Source organism: Cucumis melo, chromosome 8 (assembly GCF_025177605.1).
Source record: "Cucumis melo cultivar AY chromosome 8, USDA_Cmelo_AY_1.0, whole genome shotgun sequence".
Taxonomy (NCBI): domain Eukaryota; kingdom Viridiplantae; phylum Streptophyta; class Magnoliopsida; order Cucurbitales; family Cucurbitaceae; genus Cucumis; species Cucumis melo.
The window spans coordinates 2,214,136-2,234,420 of NC_066864.1; the positions used below are offsets into that span (position 1 = coordinate 2,214,136).

A 20,285-nucleotide genomic window follows, 5' to 3' on the forward strand; every position below is an offset into this window, starting at 1 on the left:
CCAAATACTCTATTAGCTTTTCCTATCAATCTATAATATTTAGTAGTAACTGATAAAGAGATATTAGGAGTTCAATTCTTATACTTCATTTCTTTTATTTATAAAAGTACTCCTAATTCCTAAACTGCGCTACTCTGATAAACAAACCTGATGGTGAAGAAAAGCCACTTACCCACCCTCTACTCAACGTTTGTTGAAACTTGAAAGATTGAAGTGGCGAAGAATTAAACTATCAAACATATACTCTTGTTAATCTTCCAATTTGTCTAATGTTTGCCCTCCGTTCAATTGTAAACACGTAGCAATTAATTTTAGAAAACAATCCCCAAAGCACATATTTTGGACAAGTAATAAACCTAATTGGCTAGAAGCCTAGAATACAGTAGCATGACCCTGTGGACCATTAATATTTATTAGCATTCCAAGGATCCAATTAAAATAATTATAGAAGTAAACGAAGAAAAACCCCTTTTCCGTATCCTTGTATTGATGGATATAAGATTTGCTACCACGAGAATTATGGCCCGTCTCGATAAATTTGATCCCGATGACTTGGATTGTTCTCATTTCCCTGCATCTACCGTCGCTCACATGGGTTTTCAAGTTAAGATTTCTGTAATTTGCCCACAATAAATATATATTTATAGTCTTATTAGTTGACATTAATTGCTATAAAAGTCTTTTAACTTACTTTTAGCCACGTATATGTTTATGTTTGATAAAGTGTGCCATTCTAAGTTAAAGAATCCGATAAATTTTATAGACCTATTTTTTAAATTGATTTTCTTCGTCTTTTCTAGCAATGATCCATATATTAAGTTCCTTGACTAATTTATAGATATTATTAGATTTAAGAAAATCCAACCAAATAAGCTAATTAATTTATGCATGGGGAACAGAGTTTTTTTTTTTTTTAATCGGATCATTTGCTTGTTTTAAATGGTTGATTTAGATAATTTAATGTGAGCCTGGCTCACATTTAGTTGATAAGCATTTTCTCAATGATATTTCTTAAAACATTTTTCTTATGAAGGAATGCAACTATTAATCTATATGGATGTATTACATCTAGAAGTGATTCTACAAACATCAGATTATTCTAAAGTTTAATCAATATGAAACTTAGAAATTCCTGGTTAGGAAAGAAAACCTTCCAGAGGAAATGTTGCAGGGTTGATAAAATATTATTTGACCGTACTGATTTGAGATTAAGATGGGTGAGAAACTTGTAGACATGATTTTCAACTTCAATGTGTAATATAGTCCTCGCATACATTCACTTTTTCCATGGTAGAAGTGACCAATAGGCAATAGAAAATTACTAATAAATTTTGAAGTAGAATTGGTGGGCAGCTGGCTTCAACCATTAAAAGTTCATTAATATTCTATATATCATATATCTAACTTATACGTGTCATAGCTTTGTTAAATATTAATATGAAGCCCATTGACTAGCTTGAACCTAATTCTTAAATTAATTTTTTAAAAGGGTCATCATACTTTATTTAGCATGTAATTTCTTCAGTAATTTTGAAAAAAGCTCAAGTAATAGTAATACTGTATTTTTTAAGTGTATGTTAGTTCTAAAGAGGTGTTCAATTGATGAGAGTTTAGTAGCTAGTTATGTTTTATAGTGACCAGAATTCACTGGCTAACTTGTGTTAGCACTATCACTACAAAGCCTCTTGGTATGTTCCAAAAGTTGCCATGCGTCATGTTTAGAGTTTTTCACAATTTGTGGAGGGTATCGTTAATCTATAGTTTAAATTGTATTAAAATATTCTTAAACTTTGGAGAAGTAAGATTCGATTATTTTTATAGATTCTAAAAAGTTTCATTTTAGCAAAATAAAAATTATCAAAAAGAAAAAGGTAAACGGCCTCTAAAACCTTGTCATTTATTATTTAAAAAAGAAAAGAAAAGAAAACAGGCACTTCATTTGAAAACAAATATGGTATTTGGAATATGTGGCAATGACTTGGAATAATGTGTGATGTTTAGGTTTCAATTTTTGTTCAAGGGAAACATTTAAACAACTTTATGTTTTAATGGTAGTTTTGATTTCATGAAATGCAAAGAGTAATAGCAACTTTTAAAATAATAAATGTGTGTGTGTGTGTTTTTTTTTTTTTTTTTTTTTTTTTGCAGTTTTAGCTTGAAATATATTTTTTAAAACATTAGTTTAAGTTTAAAGGTACTTCTAAAACTAATTTTAAAGTCCAAAACTATTCCAAACCTATAGACATAATTTAAACCTATCCTAAAAAGAGTGTTTTGTTTAATTTAATCATCATAGTATTTATTGTAACTTTAAAGATACAATACTTTGAAATTTTCACTAATTTTAAAATTATGCATGGATTAATATCATTTGGTATTTGTTTCCCGACGTCGTATTTCTCATTCATGCATGAATACAACTCTCACACCCTCAAACAACACAATATAGAAGAGGGAAAAATATGCCAAATTTAACAGATTTGAAAGAAAATAAATACATAACGTAGTTTGAAAATCTTTTAACGGGTAGACTTTCCAACAAAAACAAAATACGAGACGTTCTTTTGATGTCGATACTGGACCGACAAGCAGCCATGGACAACGTGGCAGCTCAGGAATGGACTGATGAGGTCATACGATCTGTCAGTTTGAACGGCTCCGATGAAGACACGCATAAGATCCCTAATTGAAAAGATTTAGAAAATCAAATGATTGATTAAGCAACTACTACAGTTAATCATCTAATAATTGGGCATTGAAGACAACTCCCAGTTCCGTACACATCTCCAGTGTGAATGCTTGCAAAAATTCCTCTTTCTTGGACAAATTTGCCCTTCCCCTTCGATTAATAAATAAATATATCAAAATACCTTTTACATTTCTTTTAACCCTTCAGGGACCCAATCAATAAAACTCGACGTAATAATTAGTAGTGAGTATCTTTTAAAGGACAATTATCGTTTTCTATTTCTTTTTTTTCTCTTTAAAACCACCCAAAAGCTCGACCAATTTTGGGTCTTTCTCTAACTTTTCGAAGCTTTCAGATTGAGCCTCTATTCCTTATAGCCCATGGAAAATAATATTCATAAAATATATGGTTTTTCATCACATAAATTCAAATTTAATAGCAATTGTGCCATTGATTACTTATTAAGACCGACAAGATTGGTAGAGAGAGAGAGAAAGAAGCAAAAACAAATTCACAAATGTTTCACAAATTATATGCCTTTTCATTTGATTTTACCTTTATTGTTTTGTTTTGTTTTGTTTTGTTTTTTTTCCTTAGGTATGTTATGTACATATGTTGACTGGAAAAAGTGTGGTAAATGGGGAAAGGGAGAAATGGTTGTTATGGAGCAGACAAAGTTGTAAATAAAAATAAGAATAGCAATTAATAGCGTGCGGAGGTTGATAAGCTTATCGTGTTACAAACTGGTTGGTTTAATCCAACCCCCCCTTTTCTATCACTATCCCATCCAAGAAAATATAATTTAACAAGTTATCTTCCTCTTTCATATCATAAATTCAATATTTTTAGAATTCCTCCTCTTCCCATCTTAATTACTCCTATTATCACCGAATAGATCTCTTGATGTGATATTTATTATTTTTTTTTTTATTAAAAAGAGAAAATTCAATACTTATAATTCATAACACAATTGTTTTATTTGTCTATATGTTTTATGAAATCTCATTATATAAACCATATATATTTAACATTGGATAAAAATTATATCATTACAAACGGTTAAATATAGAGACTGTGTGAGGTATGGAATATAATATAAGACGAAGGTGATAAACTAAACTATTATGTATTGAAGTTATTGGAGAAAAAAATTGTTACCCCCAAACAAAATTGGAAAGAAAATATTCACAATTTGATTTGCTATAAAACTACCTGCCACAATGTTTCAGCTTATCAAACAAAAATTTCTTTTCTTTTTTGGAGTTTAGAGGGGAAAATGTTGACTAGTTGGACTAACCAATGAGAGGAAGCCATGCAAATGTAATATTGTGAAGGAAAAAAAAGAAAAACTATGAGAGGGGTGGCGCCATAGGATCTATGAACAAGATGAGCCACGTGGCTTCACCACGTCAATGACAGCTTTATTTTTATAATGTGAAGACTAGAAAGTGATGCTTCACAATCACACTAATCAATAAAAATAAAACACACACATTATACCATATGATTTACATAATTATGTTATCATTAAAACATATACTTCCAATAATCCCATCTTTAATTTTTAAATTATATTGGTAATTTAGTTTTTCATTAGAGAGAGAGAAAAAAAAAAAAAAAGAGGACACGTCATCGTTTTCACCCAAAGTAATAAACAGTGGACGGCACCGAACCCATTTGACTTCCTTTCCCATTCTTCTATTTATAGAGTTTCATATCATTTACGTCCCTACATATATCCATATTTTTCACTGATCTCTCCAAAATCTCCCTTTTACAACATACAAACTTCGTATTCGAATTTCACCGTCGAATAATCCGAAATCTCCGAAGTTTTCATCACGCGAAAATGGGAAGAACCCCATGCTGTGAGAAAGAAGGTTTGAAGAAAGGTCCATGGACTCCTGAAGAAGATCAGAAACTTATTGATTATATACAGAAACATGGGTATGGAAATTGGAGAACTCTTCCCAAAAATGCAGGTAATTTTCAAAAGTTTCTCCATTGAGAGATTGTTTTAAATCCATCAAGTTTTCGAATTTGTTATTAAATTGTTGTAAAAATTTAGTGTTTTCTTCTTATTTTCTTAAACTTTGTTGTGATTGTTTTAGGTCTACAACGATGTGGGAAGAGCTGCCGTCTTCGATGGACAAATTATTTGAGACCCGATATTAAGAGAGGAAGATTTTCATTTGAGGAAGAAGAAACTATCATTCAACTTCACAGCATTTTGGGCAACAAGTAAGTTCTACCAAATATGTAGTTTTCCTTTTTTGAAAATAATGCTTTTAAACACCTCGAAATGTAATTTTTGAAACCTTTTTTTTCTTAAATTTAGCTAATAATTAGACTCTTTTACTAAAAATATATATATAAATAAGGTAAAAAGTTTGAGAAGAAATATGATTAACTATGGAACCAAACTAATTTTATTTTACTTATGTTTACTTTCAGTTTCTAAATTAATTTTATTTTTCAACTCTTTTTGTTAGGTGGTCTGCAATTGCGGCTCGATTGCCAGGGAGAACCGATAACGAAATTAAAAACTACTGGAACACTCACATAAGGAAAAGGCTACTGAGAATGGGAATTGATCCGGTAACCCACAACCCCAGGCTTGATCTTCTTGATTTATCTTCAATTTTGGGGTCATCTTTTTACAACAACAATAGTCCCAATTCCCAAATCAACAATTTCTCAAGGTTAATTGGAATACACAACTCAACAATTAACCCTGAAGTCCTTAGGTTTGCCAGCTCTTTCATTACCTCTAACAGTCTCTCTCAACATCACACTCCAAATTTTCTACTTCAAAACGTTGATCAAAATCAAGAACAATATTCCCAAATGATCATCTCTCATTTACAATTACAAGAACAACAACCCCAACACCAAATTGACCCATCCTCAGCTCTTCCACCGCTCCATGAAGTCTCCGCCGGTTGCAGTCCGTCCACCACCACCTCTTACGGCGGAGAACCCCACTATTATCACTCCTCCGGCCACCAATTACTGTTCCAGTCATCATCAAATTTCACCACTGACTTTTACTCCCAAAATTGTCAACACCCAAATGACGAAATGGCCTCAATTAATAATAATATGAACGGTTTTAATTACTCATCTTTAGAAGAGTTTCAAAGTTACGGTTTTTATGGTTCACATGAAGAACGAGAACGAGAACGAGAACAAGAACAATTTCACGAACAAATTATGGAGGCGTCGCCGGAAACGTCGACTCTGAATTCAAGCTCGACGCCGTTGAACTCAAATTCAACATATTTCAGTACAACCAATGGGAATGGGACTGATCAAGATGATAGAGAAAGCTACTGCAGCCAATTTTTTAAGTTTGAATTTTCCGATTTTTTGGATGTTAATCCCGCCTTCATGTAATTCCCAATATTGAGATATTATCATAAAGGCTTTAATTTTAGAAATGATGCCTTGTAAAATTTTTCAATATTTTTCATTATGTGCCTAAATGTATGATTTAGACCATCTTCTGTCCTTTTTGTTCTCTTTTTTCTCTAATGAGTCTTATTAATGAAATTAGAGCAAATATCATGGAGTAGATTATGCTCAAATTTCATGGAGGAGATTATGCTCAAATATCAAGGAGGAGATTATGCTGTATTTATCACCATTATTCTTCCCTTTTATTTCCTTAATTTTGTGTATAAGTATACATGTATGCTGTAATATTTGTAACAAGGAATACAGAAAAATCAATAAACTTACAAGTCTCTCTCAGTTTTATCTCTTATGCTTCTTTTTTTAGGTTAGTATTTATGATTGGACATATGTGCTCAACATGAGTTATTTATTGACGTACATGTTTTAACTTTCAGATCAAATGTTCAGATCTTTGTTCTAATGTATTGTTATGCCAATATTTTCCTTTGGTTATATTTTTTCAAGTGAATATTTTAGTCTTTTAAAGCATTAATTTTATGTTAACTATAAACATGCATCAACTTTGAAGAAATTTACTAGATATATGACCAATCTTGTATCTAAAAAATTCTTGATATATTTCAAATTCTTAATAATTATTTTATATTTTAAATAGTATCGTAAGATACTAATTGAATGCGTTAATAGCCCTAATTAACTCAATCTTAAAAATAAAATGAGTTATTGTGAAATTTAAAGTTTATAAATCACACAAATTAAACAAAACAAAAGGTAGTGTATATTCTTTTTTTCTTTTTTTCTTTTTTTGTGAGGGTTAAGATTGTGTTGGATAAAGTTACCCTAATTCATATGATATCAATTACATAATTACTATTTTAGAAGTGATTGATATATATGTCTTTGTTGTTTAACTCAACCAAAAAAAAAAAAAGTAGATTTTGACATTATGTAATCATTTTATGAAAATAACAATGACTTGATGGAGAAAAAAAATCAACGCATGGAGGATGAAAGTAAAAACTTTTTAAAAGGTTAGGTATTAAATTGATAAATTAAGATAAACAATAATTATATAAATAAATAATTTAGATAATTATATATTTAGATTATAATTAATTATTAGTATATCCATTTTCATAACCATAACCTTCTGCATTCGGAAGCAAATCTTACCTTCCTCCTTGCATGTCAAACTATGAATGGCAAGCTTTTTATCATTCCATATCATTAATCTATCACATCTTTAATATTTAATTACCCTTTCCTTTCTTTATTTGGTTTCTTAGTTCATTAATTAATTCTAATTACATCAATTAAAAAATCGAACAAAATCTTCTTATAGATTGTATTTACATCATATCATTTTGGCGTCACTGACATGTATTACAAAACAGTGTTATTAAACTAATAAACAATTGCTTTTCCTAATATAATAAGGATACTTTATTTACACGTTACACTGTACTTTTCATGCTAATCCATACAAATTAAAAAAAAAAAAAAAAAAAACAATAATAATCTACAATTGAGACAATCAATTTAAAAAAACTGACCTATACTTGGATAAATTTAATGATTTGATGAGTGTTTAATAATTGAAAGGTAAGGTTAAGTGGTGGGAAATTAAAATTAAAATTAAAATTAAAATTAAAAAAGGGATTTGTGTTAATTAGGGGGGGTGGGGATTAAATTAAGGTAAGAAAAAAGAGAAATATGGAGTGTCGTAGTGCTACCCGACAGTGAGTCTAAGTTCCCGGAGGGAGGCGGAGGGGTTTGGTTGGGACAGCTGTCGAGTCCAGCTGGAAGGAGGAACAGTCTCTTTTCATGAAAATATAAAAGGTGATAAATATTATATTCATTTCCGTGGCAATGGGGTTGACAAAGGCCATAACACGTGGTACCCTCTCACCCCCTCGCATTTACTCCTGGGGACCATTTCAATTTTAATCTGAAATTAATATTATAATTTTAAAAAAAGCTTACTTTTTTCTTTTTCTTTTTCTTTTTCTTTTTTAAAATTAAAAAATAGTGGCAAGGTTCTTGTGTAATTTTGGGCTTTTTGTTTCCTTTTTAATCCAACCTCCTCTTTCTCTCTCCATTGCTAAATTAATTTTTGTTCCCTATCAACGTAAATAATATACTATCTTTTTTAATGGTAATGCTCTTTCGTTTATTAATTGGGATATCTTTTTTATTGTAAGACAATATGATGATATGAAAGCAATTTAAAACTTATGGAAAATGAATCTAGCTTCAAACTCCATAAATAAAAATCTTGTCAACTATCATGTGTCTCTATGTTTATATATATATATAAACTAATTACTGAATAAGAAAAAGAAAACGAAAAAGGAGAATGAAAGGATTCAACCCCACATTTTTCTTCATTGGGTATTAAACATAATTTCCAACATTTTTCTTTTTATAATAAGGACAACATAGCAATAATAGTGTAAAAATGTGTGAACATACACACAAAACAAAAAAATGCTTTTTGAAAATTTAGGGGAGGAAAATTCGTAGTAAATTACAAGATTTTAGTAACACATCTTTGGAATAAAGGTCGGCGGTCTCGAACTTTATTTTTCATAACTAAAAATACTGTTCAAAATTTTCACCATGTTTCTCATGAATATATATTTTGTAATGGTATGAAAACATATCCCACCAAATTCTTTTATAAAACATTTTATTTTGGATTCTATGTTATACTTTCCTCTTTAATTGACTTCATATACATACATATATATATATATATATATATATATATCATCTCACTCTAAATTAATAACGATTTTGTTATTTCAAAATTTATGCTTTTTTCTTTATTATTATTTATAATTAAATAGATATTATAGTTTTATGATTAAAAAAATTACAACTAATTAATTGTTAGTTTAAATTTTAAAAACTATTATTTTTTATTTTCATAACTTAGTTTCATGTTCAAAGAATTTTTAAAACTATTGAGATTGTAACCAAAGTTTTTTAGATAAATAAATGATCATAAGTATGTATATGAAAATAACTATCTTCATCGTCAATCAAATTCACCAAATTATTTTGCATTTGACTAAAATTTAAAAATTTACTTTGAAAAGAGGAAAATGACAGTAAAAAAAATTGTGAGAAACTAGATTTTAAAAGTATATTGCAATATTGTAAATTTAAAAGGTTGATAGACTAGCTTTACAAACTTCTCATTTTGTTTATAAGAAACATGCTAGCAATTTCAATCTGCAAACTTCTTTAAAAGTAGAAGGTTAGTATAAATACTTCTAAAGAAGGAGAGTTGTTATGAATAAAAAAGTAAATAAAATTATTTATAAAATATAGCAATACATTTGAAAGGGACACGAAGAATTTTGATAATTTTTTCCTTTTTTTTGTTATATTTTGTGAATACTTACGACGTTTTTTTTTGTTATATTTTTAAAATTATTTATAAAAATTTACAAAATTATTGATGCTAATTGGATGAGGATTATTTGTATGTGTATTTGACTGCTTATATATATAAAAAAATAATAATCTACTTCATGCAAAGGCAGATTTAAGAATGGGACAAAAGGAGCACGTGCCACTCAACTTACTAAATTTAGACATGGTATATTAAATGCAATCATTTAAAATCAATATGCTTTTAGCCTGATTTTTACATTACTAAAATTACTATTCTTATGGTAAAAATAATCATGTTCAACACTTCAAAAAAATTTTGATTTTTTCAAAATAAAATTACTTCAATTTGTTAGAGATTAATCATACCAAAATTTTTAAAAATTATTAAAAATAAAATAATAAAATTAGATAGTTATTTCGAGCCTTAAAGTAATACAAACTTTAATAATAGAAGACATTAAACTTCTAATCTCAGAGTTGAGCAGTTAAACTTCAGACAATGTTATAATCAAATATTTTATAATTGAAGATGTAGATAGGCAATTATTGTAGCATACTACTACTCAGTTTACCGAAGAAAAGGTCAAAACCCAAGAACTCCTTCCTTCACCACCACACGTAAGGTAAACGTCATTTACACCTCAAAATCTTTCACATTCACATTCAAATTTCGAATTAAATCTGCCTAACACACATACTTCACTTTCATTAATTATTCATTCATTGCCCATTAGCTGGATATATCATCAACTTTAAATCCCACCCTCCACCTGTCCAATTAAAAACCTTCTACATAACTTATCTCCTTCTATTTTCATTCCACAAATTAGTTTATGAAAAATACTTTAAACTGCATTTTGATTATAACATATCTTTATGTGTTTCATTAATTTTATTGTTTTATATATTTTTTTAAAAAAAATTAATTATTGTTTGAAGGAAGGATGATGAATTATGAGGAAAAAAATGCATGAAAGTAGACGTACATTCAAACAAAAATGAAGTATTACTCATAATTTATTGAAAAATTTCCTATCATTATCAAGAACAATAGATTGAAGTAATATGTAAAATTTTGGCAATAATGTGTATATCTATGGAGCTTCATCTTTGACTAAGCCGACCATTGACTCAAAAAAAATAAGTTTGACACACACACTCTCTCTCTCACAGCCGCCCAAAGAAAAAAAACGAAGAAAACAAACAACGTTTGTGAGTAATTTGAACAAGTAAATTAAAAACCCTAAAGTGGGTTTGTGTCTCTTGGCGCGCCGTAGTTTTTATTCTATTTTTTCTTCTTCTCACTTAGCTTCAACTTAAAGACAAAACTAACCCAAACATACAAGAGAAGAAATTTGTGGCATTACAATAATAATAATATGGTTTTAGAAGGAGAAAAATGTCCAATGATTAATAATTGGGGTTCCCATTATCATCCCATATCCCCTAATGTCGAGTTTTTCCAATTCAAGTGGGTTTGTCGTTTGCTAGGGATTCATGTTTGCTTGCTTTGTTGTGTCAATATCCTCAAGTAAGCATAAAAACAGATTATTTATCATTACATTTATGCTTTTAATTCTGAGGTTGTGGCCTAAAAGTAGGCCAAAAAAGTAATAATAATAAGGTGTCGACTTGTGGGCTCGTATTTTGACTATTTATCAATGAAGAAAGTTTGTGTTTTGGGAAAATGAGACTTTGATTTGCTGATTTGGTTAAAGTGATCATCTAGAAGCTCAATACTCTGTTGATGTGATTACAAGATAAAACTACTTTTTTTCTCGGTTGATGTAGACTTTTTCCCTCCGTTTGACCATGATATTATGACAATTTAATCAATTTATATGTATTAAAGTTAGGTCCAGTCATCTTCCATTGAGATGTGCATTTGTTTTCACACTCTCGTCCACTTCCCCACTCTCTCTATTCTTCAATATTGTTTATAAAATTTACCTTTGTAGGTCACTTTTCTTAAGTAGAGACATCAAGTTAAACTTGAGCTAAAGTGATTAATCCATGTTACGTTTTCTATGATTTATTCTCTATTCGGTTCAAATTAGACGTTTTTTCTTTCTTTCAAAAGTTCTCTCGTTTATTAAAGCAAGCTCAAACATGTATATAATATAGTTTTTTTAGATGTGTTTCACGTACTTTTCAACAAAGCATGATAATTTGGATCGAAAAGGAGTCTTGGTGATTTGTTTTAATTTTTACGAAACAATGGAAAAAAAGTGCACAAATATGTGTCAGCCACGTGTGTCGGGAGACATGATAATTTGTAGTAAGAGCGTGAAAATTAGAAGAAACAAGTTTTGTTGAAAAATTGCAAGAATGTGGAAATTAAAAAAAACAAGTTTCATCGAAAAATTGTAAGAACGTGGAAACTAGGAGAAAGAAGTTTTGTTGGAAAATTGTAATAGTGCAAAACCACTTAGAAAAATTAAAAAATGTACCTTGGGCTTTTTAAATATTACATATATAGTTTTTCCATATTTCCATTTTTCCCTGAGATGTTTTACCTCCTCACACACTTAAGCCGTCACCCTCACTCTCACATTTCAAAACAGAAGGCAAGTGTGTTTCTGCTCAACGACTGAACATGCAACAGTGGTCGACGACAAGTATAGAGGTTGCTAACGAAGGTAAAATGCTGGCTACAGTTGGAAGACGTTTAAGAGAGAGTAGTGAGCAAACGTGCATGGAAGAATCGTAGCTTTGGCCGAAGACAAGTAGAACGGTAATAGTTAAGCAAAGCAATGGTGGTGATCACCGGCAAAGTGTGTTGGTTGATAAAAAATTACTAGGTCAAAAGAAGAAAAAAAAGTGATCAAATGATAATTAAAAGATAATCAAATAATCGAGAACTAAAATTTAAAATACAAACAATAGAAAATAATCAATTAATAATGAAAAGGTAATTTAATGACAAAAATGCAAAAGATAATCAAACGATAATCACGTAACAATTAAATTGTTTTAAAAAATAAGACGTATTTTTTACTTTTTAAAATTTGGACCGATCGGATCGAATTTATTGTAATTAAAAAATTCAATCGAAGTAGACCTAATTTAGTTATTATCATTATTTTTCTTTTTTGAAGTGTCCCAGCTTTGTTTGTAATTTTATCAAATGAAATGTAAATATAAAAATATAAAAATGTGAGTTTGAGATCGACAAAGACTTATTTGAGCGGGAAGAGGGATTTTTGATTTGAAATTCATTTGAAAGATTTATTTTTAATAATATATTTTTTTAAAATATTGTCAAAAATAAAGTAGAAGGAAAAATAGAGTGATTTGGACAAAGTCATGTAAATATATTAATTATCTTAAAAATAAAGTGTGGATTTACACTATATTAAATATTAAATTTATATATATATATTAAATATCTGAAAAAAGGTATAGGATCTATAAAATATTAAATATTAAAATATATATATTAAATAACGTGAAATCACTCTATTTTTTTACTTTCTACCATATTTTTGGCAATATTTTTAAAAATACACTATTAAAAATAAATCTCTTCAACTTTTGATTTGAACTGTTTCAGTCGAATAATGTTTAAATTAATTACACATAACCATTTTGTTTTATTTTGTGCATCTCTACTCCAAATTCAATTATTTCATCCTCCTTTTCAAAAGTCAAAAGCATTTTATTTTTCTTTTTACATTTTGTATTTCTCATCCTGTGGGCACCATTATCTAATCTTCTAACCTTTTTTTTCTTTTCCTAATTACGCTTTTAAATAATTGTTTTTCATGTTTAAATTCATACATTGAACCAATTATTTCAATTTTGTTTGTTTTTTTTAATGAGAATATAAGAAAATTCAACCACCAATTATGTTCACAATCTAGCAATAATTTGAGTTATATTATCATATATTCTCATCAATCTATACATCTTCTTTTCTAATAAAACACCCCACCAAATCATAATTATTATTGTTAGGTTGATCATTTTTTTTCCATTTGTTCAGATGTATGACAACTTCACATTAACCAAAGGTAAAGTTCTTTTTTTTTTTTTTAATATTAATAAATATTTTAATTTTCACATTCTGTGGAAGTAAAAAAACGAAATTAAATAACTACAATTATATTTCAAGATTTTATTATTATTGTTGTTGCTGTCATCGTCATTATTGTAATGATGTAGTCAAAAAAATAGTTGGTATATTTGTTTTATACTTGATTGTACATGCAATTGATATACTTTGTTAGGAACATTTAACGTATACCAACGATGTATCTTATATGTATTGATGTGAATATTGAAATAACAAAGATATATTTAATACAATACCAATCTTTTAATCATTGTCTATAGTTTCTCTTATTCACACTCACCCATATACCTAATTATAAGTTATTAACATATTGTCAACATGAACTTAGCTTAACAACTCACCCATATACCTAATTATAAGTGATTAACATATTGTCAACGTGAACTTAGCTTAACAACGTACCTAATTACAAATTCTCTAAAATTTGTATTTCTGTCTCTCTAAAGATTATGTGAACTTCATTTTTTCTCTAATCTAAACCCTTTGTAATGTGATTCCAGATTGGGCCGAATCGCGTAAAGCCCATGAGAAGCATTGGAAAGTTGGGCCTTAAGACTGAGCCCAATTAAAAAGAAAATATATGCAACGACGGCGTTTTCAGTTACTCCTATACCTCTTACATCGTTTAGGTAACTTAGCTTTCTGAAAAACCCTAAAAAACCGAATCTCAATTTGGTCAGGTGATGCCCAAGCTCAAGGAGAGTGCCTAAGGTTGAATTCTTCAAAAAAATGCTGGTAGGAATCTTTCACCACCTGCGCATGATTCCCGGATCCTTTCCTCGTCAAGTTTTCGATCACCATGTCGAGGTACTGTGCCTTTTGATCTTACAGTGTAATTTCTTCATATATATATCGTGCAAGTCCTTTTTGTGTTGATTCTTCTCTAAGTCTCCATTTCCTGTAAACGAAACAAGAGTTTGGGCGTGAGCTTATGAATTCTGCAACTCTTGGCATGTATTTGGATACATTTCTTTTAAGACTTTTTTATTCTACAATATCGTGATTTGTGGTCCTATACTTTGCATCAGTGCCGTTCATACGGCGTACAAGAGCAGTTAGTATTTTCTTGTTCATTTTCTGTGTTCTATAAATTTCCGTTGATGAATGGAAGGGACGAGCTCGCAAGCGTTAAAGCAAACACGTTTCGTTGTTTTCATTTATCGTTCATTATATTTTCGATAGCGTAATTTGCTTGTAAGTCCGTGGAATACCTTTGTAGATGTGGATAAATCAATTATGAGTTACATAATTTACGACTGCAATTTGCATTCTTGTGGAAACCATGAATTGCCATCTTCTTTTTGGAGAATATTAACATGAATTAATTAAACCGAACATTTCCCGCATTCTTACTTCTTAGTATTAATTATCGATTTTTGTGCTAAACTAATTTTAATATGCTTTCAGGTATTTGATGCTGGGGAATATAAAGAAGACAGCAGGTTCCCTCATTACAAGCCAAAGACTGAACCATTTAGAAGCAAGGAAGAGCGGGATAGTTGTTGCAGTTTGGCCTCTCTTTCGTAATAAAATTTTCTCACATTATAGTTTTTTATCCAGAGGACATCCTTCCTCCCCATCTCACTGCACTTGGAGAAGCTTTTACGGGACTAGTAACTCCAGAAGTTTTGGTGTCGTCACAGCCAGTAATGCCATTAAACTACATGCTCAGTTGGTCCGGAAAAGGTTTTCCTACAAATTCTCCTCCAATGGTCGTGCTTTTCCCCCCATAACCGAAGCTGCTCAAGCATTTATCTTGGCCATTTCACGTTCTTACCTGATAGTTCCTGGTATATTTGCTTTCGCTTGTGGAGAGCTAGCAGCCCAAAGAACATTCGCAAATGCAGGCCACTACCCATCTCCTAATTCTTTCTATGTACGTGCAGAAGATGGGCATGCCATCATGGTTTCACTACTACGTTCCACATTAGAAGTTATGACATTATTACTTAGAGCACTATATCTTGCCATCTTGTTCTCACCTTGCATTCTGATGGCTCCATTTGTGGATACCTTTGGATGCAATTTCAGAAGACTCTGGCTTCAGGTTGTTCACCGTTCACTGGAAAAAGGAGGTCCAGCATTCATTAAATGGGGTCAGTGGGCAGCAACAAGGCCAGATCTCTTCCCTAGGGACTTATGTACCAAGTTATCAGAGCTTCACACTAAGGCTCCAGAACATAGTTTTTCCTACACGAAAAGAACTATTGAACGGGCATTTGGTAGAAGGCTTTCTGAGATATTTGAAAATTTTGAAGAGGCTCCTGTAGCATCAGGAAGTATTGCTCAAGTACATCGAGCTTATTTGAAATTTCGATATCCTGGTCAACAAGTGAAACCTATGTTAGTTGCTGTAAAAGTTAGACACCCTGGTGTCGGTGAATCAATTAGGAGAGATTTCATTATAATTGACTTGGTAGCAAAAATCTCAAAGTTTATTCCCACTCTCAAGTGGTTGAGATTGGATGAAAGCGTGCAACAATTTGCAGTTTTTATGATGTCTCAAGTTGATCTTGCAAGGGAAGCTGCTCATTTGAGCCGCTTTATTTATAACTTTAGACTGTGGAAGGATGTTTCATTTCCGAAACCTGTGTATCCCCTCGTACATCCTGCTGTTTTAGTGGAGACTTATGAACATGGGGAAAGTGTTTCACACTACGTTGATGAGCTGGAAGGAAATGAAAGACTGAAGTCTGCATTGGCACACATTGGGACTCATGCACTTCTTAAAATGCTTCTGGTAATGTAACTTCTGCATTTCTACAGCATTGTCAATTGTTATTCCTTATTTAAAACTCTACTTGTTTTTCTCGGGTTATGAAGAATTCTGTTCTATTTCGAGGCAATCAGTTAAATTCATGATTTATGCATTCTTCTTTTCCGTGCATGTTTTTGTCCAGCACTGCCATTCTTTTTTATTATTTAGCATTGCATATTTTTTATTCTAACGACAGTCTGATATCCTCTTATCAGGTGGATAACTTTATACATGCAGACATGCATCCTGGGAATATCCTTGTTAGGGTGCCTCATGGAAAGTCCCGTAGGAAGCGACTATTCAATTCAAAGCCTCACGTTGTTTTCCTCGATGTAGGCATGACTGCTGAACTTTCTGGAAACGATAGAGTAAATTTACTAGAATTTTTTAAGGCAGTTGCCCGAAGGGATGGCCGCACCGTTGCAGAATGCACCCTGAGGTTATCAAAACATCAAAATTGCCCTGATCCAGAGGCATTTATTGAGGTAATCCCAGTACATCTCTATTGTTTTTGAGCTTCTGGAGTAATTATAATTAGATCCTGGAATTTGAAGTTAATTTTTCGGTGTGATGGTCACTCTTTAGTAGCAAATAAGAAAACAAGTACATGGCTTGTAAGTTTTCTCGTGGTCAACTGACATAGATCTATTATCTTGCTTAAGCAATAAGCATAGCTTTTCTTTCAAAGGCAACCCATATTTTTTAGCCCTACCTACGTAGCTTCAATGTTTTTATTTTGTTTTTTCTTTTGAAGAAAAATTAAACAAGGAGTATTAGGTTATGTTTGGATTAGTTTTTGAAGTGTTTAATTTTTAAAATAATTCATTTTAAGATAAATTGAGGTGTTTGACATTCATTTGAAATAATTTTTGAAAAAATGAGATTATGAAATAAATCATTTTAAAGAAAACACATGCAACCAAATTTTTGAATAAATTTTTATTTTATGTTTAACTAGAAATCCCTTCCAAATATCTATTTTTCTTCCTTTATTTTTTCTATTCCTTTTTACTATCTATTTTTTACTCCGTCGTTCTTTTTGTTTTTCTTTTGTTTTCTATTTTTAAATACTTTGAATATTTTTTTTCAATGTATATGAGTACACATTAAAATATAGAGATTAGCAAATGTTTCTCTCTCGGCCAAATCTATTTCGACTTATCATATGTGAAAGAAATCATGAGGACGTTAATGAAGAACATGATCGTTCGGTTCGTGAAATAAAGATAAATGAAGGAACGTGATCGAATTGCAAATCTTTTTGTCTAATTGATATTATATTATCTCGAAAAAAAATTATTTATCTTATTTGTATTTTGTTGATGGAAATCAATTCTTTTTTATAATTATATATTTACTTTTCAAGATATTTGTGCTTTTAAAATTGAATTTTTCAAAAAAAATTAATACAAAAATTTAAATTAATGTCTAGTTTCTAGTAACTAAAAATTTAATAATTTTAAGATAACGTACAATTAATTTTAAAATATATTTATGAAAAAAAGAAATGTGCGTATCTTTTATGAAATTTGTTCATAAATATAAACCAAAACAAACACAATTTTGTATATAAACATTTATGAAGAGGTCAAACCAAACAGACCCTTAGTCTTCTAGCCCTACCTATAACAGTAGAATGAACCTGGTGGTTAACTTTAGTCTTAGGGAGTGATCTTTGATCTTCAATATAGTCAAGAAGTAAGAAGTATTCATGTCTGTTCCCCCTTGTGGATTTGAGACAAGTTGTTTTTTCGCCACTTGAATTTCTCTTGTGGATTTTCATTCTGCTCTTTGTGAGAGTATTTCTGATCTCATGCTTGCAGGAAGTGACGGAGGCATTTTCTTTCTGGGCTACGCCAGAAGCTGATTTAGTGCATCCTGCTGAAGCCATGCAGCAATTACTGGAGAAAGTGAGGCGTTATAGAGTCAACATTGATGGAAATGTCTGCACTGTGATGGTTACAACCTTGGTTCTTGAGGTACCGTCTACGGTCTATCTGCTTTTCCCATATTCACAACATTGTCTTTCCAATTTCCAGTACAATTCCTGTCCTTGATTGAGTTTCTGTTTTAACTAAAACGGGGATAGATAAAGGCTGATTTTGAAAGGCTTGAATCTTGATGATGATAACCCATATTTCTGCAGTTGAATGATGAATATATTCTCATGCACTGCCTTCTGATCTAAGTTGTACATTAAACAAGAGATCTTTCCTTTTCTTTTTTCTTGAGATTTCTTCAATTATATTAAAATTAGTCCACCACGGTCTTCTCTCCTTCAACAATGGACTTTATTTTTTAAAAACCTTTTTTTTTTTTTTGTTTTTGAAGAGCATATTTTCAGTTAAATTTCGATCCATTTCCTTATTTTTCATATAGTTCTTCCCTTTAATTCCAGCAGAGGAATTGTTTTCGCCCAAACCCCTCGGTCATAAAGGGTGGTTTGCCATCTTAATTGAGACAAGCTATTTCTTAGGAGAAAACAATCTTAATTTTGCTTTGGAAATTTACAGATCATTTTGTGATGACTACCCGAAAATTGGCTAAGCCTCATATTGTTACTTCTAATCTTATTTAATATTTGAATAGGGTTGGCAGAGGAAACTTGATCCGGAGTATAATGTGATGCAAACACTGCAAACGCTGTTACTAAGAGCCGATTGGGCGAAATCTCTTTCCTACACAATAGAAGGATTGATGGCGCCATAGAGAGGGTCTCTCTGCTCTACAATTTTGACAATGTAAAGGCCAAATTACTTACTATAAGCTGGATCCACGTTACTCAAGTTTTGTCTTTTCACCTCATTTTCCCACCGAACTTTTGTTTTGATTTTTTGAGTTCAAAACTGAGGGGGAAAGCGGTAGACGAGAGTAAAAGCAAATAATGTGGTATAAAAACCCAATTCTTTTGAGACTTACACGGTACTTTTAACTGAAGCAACAGGGAAAGTATTTTACTTCCCAACTGTCCCTCTTTTATTTTTAGGGTATGTTTGGGGTGGGGTTTTAGGGGGAAAAAGATTAGGGAATTGAGCCAAACCGTGTTTGGCCCAAGGATTATGATAAAGGGGTATTAGGATTATCCTAATCCCTAAATAACTCTATCTTATCATATTTTTACTTTCTTACAACCCTACATTATCCTACCCAAATAATCCAATAAAAAATTTATTATTGTTTTTTAAATTACTACAATCATAACTCTTCCCTCAAACACATATTATCATAACACTACTATCATAATCCCTCCCCCAAACACATACTATCATTACACTACCTTTCATATTTTTTCTCCCAAACACATATTACCATAACACTACCAATAATAATCTTCCCCCAAACACATATTATCATAACACTGGAATTATTATAATCCTAGGATTATTATAATCCTTTTCCTCTATAACTCTTTCCTTCTCCCAAACACACCCTCAATTTTTTTCCACGAGGATTTCTAATAAGTTGTCTCTTGACTGTGTAGTAGAGGTTAAACGTGTCGGTATTCTTATCTCTAAACTTCAAAGAACTCATTTAGTAAATGTTCAATTTGCCGACCTCTTGATTTTGTGAATTAGGTCTTGATATTTGTAACTAATGAATCTACTGTCCCTAATACATATTGGGTATAAGACTTAACTTTTGTGTCTAATATAAAATTAGAAGTTTAACCCTTTGATACATCAATCAATAGATTAGGGCTTGTTAGAGTTAATCTTTTATAAAAGAGTTTGTTCGATAAACTAATTTACTTTTTTTTTCTTTTCAAACAAGAAACCTATTAAAGTTTTATTTTAATCAAAAGTAAAAAATTATGCCAATGTTTTTTCATTTTTTGAAGAATTGCATAAAGAACTATAAATTAATAATTATGATTTGATATTTTGAAATTATAAAAATAAAAATAAAGATTGTGTCTCATCTAACATTCCTTTCTCTTCTCCTTC

At 30.6% G+C, this 20,285-nt stretch overlaps 2 protein-coding genes across 2 annotated transcripts; both read left to right on the forward strand.

Annotated features, from left to right (window-relative positions):
- Positions 1 to 2,133: 2,133 nt before the first annotated feature.
- LOC103484562 (transcription factor MYB41-like) lies at positions 2,134 to 6,451 on the forward strand. The gene is made up of 3 exons (XM_008441695.3): positions 2,134 to 4,671; positions 4,801 to 4,930; positions 5,182 to 6,451. The coding sequence occupies exons 1-3, from the start codon at positions 4,539 to 4,541 to the stop codon at positions 6,083 to 6,085; spliced, it is 1,167 nt and encodes a 388-aa protein (XP_008439917.1). The 5' UTR covers positions 2,134 to 4,538; the 3' UTR covers positions 6,086 to 6,451.
- A 7,753-nt stretch (positions 6,452 to 14,204) lies between these two features.
- Positions 14,205 to 19,278, forward strand: LOC103484563 (uncharacterized). Its single transcript, XM_008441696.3, has 5 exons — positions 14,205 to 14,390; positions 14,991 to 16,323; positions 16,557 to 16,826; positions 18,165 to 18,320; positions 18,931 to 19,278. Exons 1-5 carry the CDS (start codon positions 14,383 to 14,385, stop codon positions 19,048 to 19,050), a joined length of 1,887 nt encoding a protein of 628 aa, XP_008439918.1. The 5' UTR covers positions 14,205 to 14,382; the 3' UTR covers positions 19,051 to 19,278.
- The last annotated feature ends 1,007 nt before the right edge of the window (positions 19,279 to 20,285 follow it).

Excerpts from the sequence above, each read along its gene's own strand:
- LOC103484562 (XM_008441695.3), top strand. The coding sequence starts at position 4,539 with ATGGGAAGAACCCCATGCTGTGAGAAAGAAGGTTTGAAGAAAGGTCCA. Across the intron at positions 4,672-4,800 it reads AACTCTTCCCAAAAATGCAG|GTCTACAACGATGTGGGAAG; the intron begins GTAATTTTCAAA and ends TGATTGTTTTAG. Across the intron at positions 4,931-5,181 it reads CACAGCATTTTGGGCAACAA|GTGGTCTGCAATTGCGGCTC; the intron begins GTAAGTTCTACC and ends TCTTTTTGTTAG.
- LOC103484563 (XM_008441696.3), top strand. Across the intron at positions 16,827-18,164 it reads ATCCAGAGGCATTTATTGAG|GAAGTGACGGAGGCATTTTC; the intron begins GTAATCCCAGTA and ends TCATGCTTGCAG. Across the intron at positions 18,321-18,930 it reads TTACAACCTTGGTTCTTGAG|GGTTGGCAGAGGAAACTTGA; the intron begins GTACCGTCTACG and ends ATATTTGAATAG.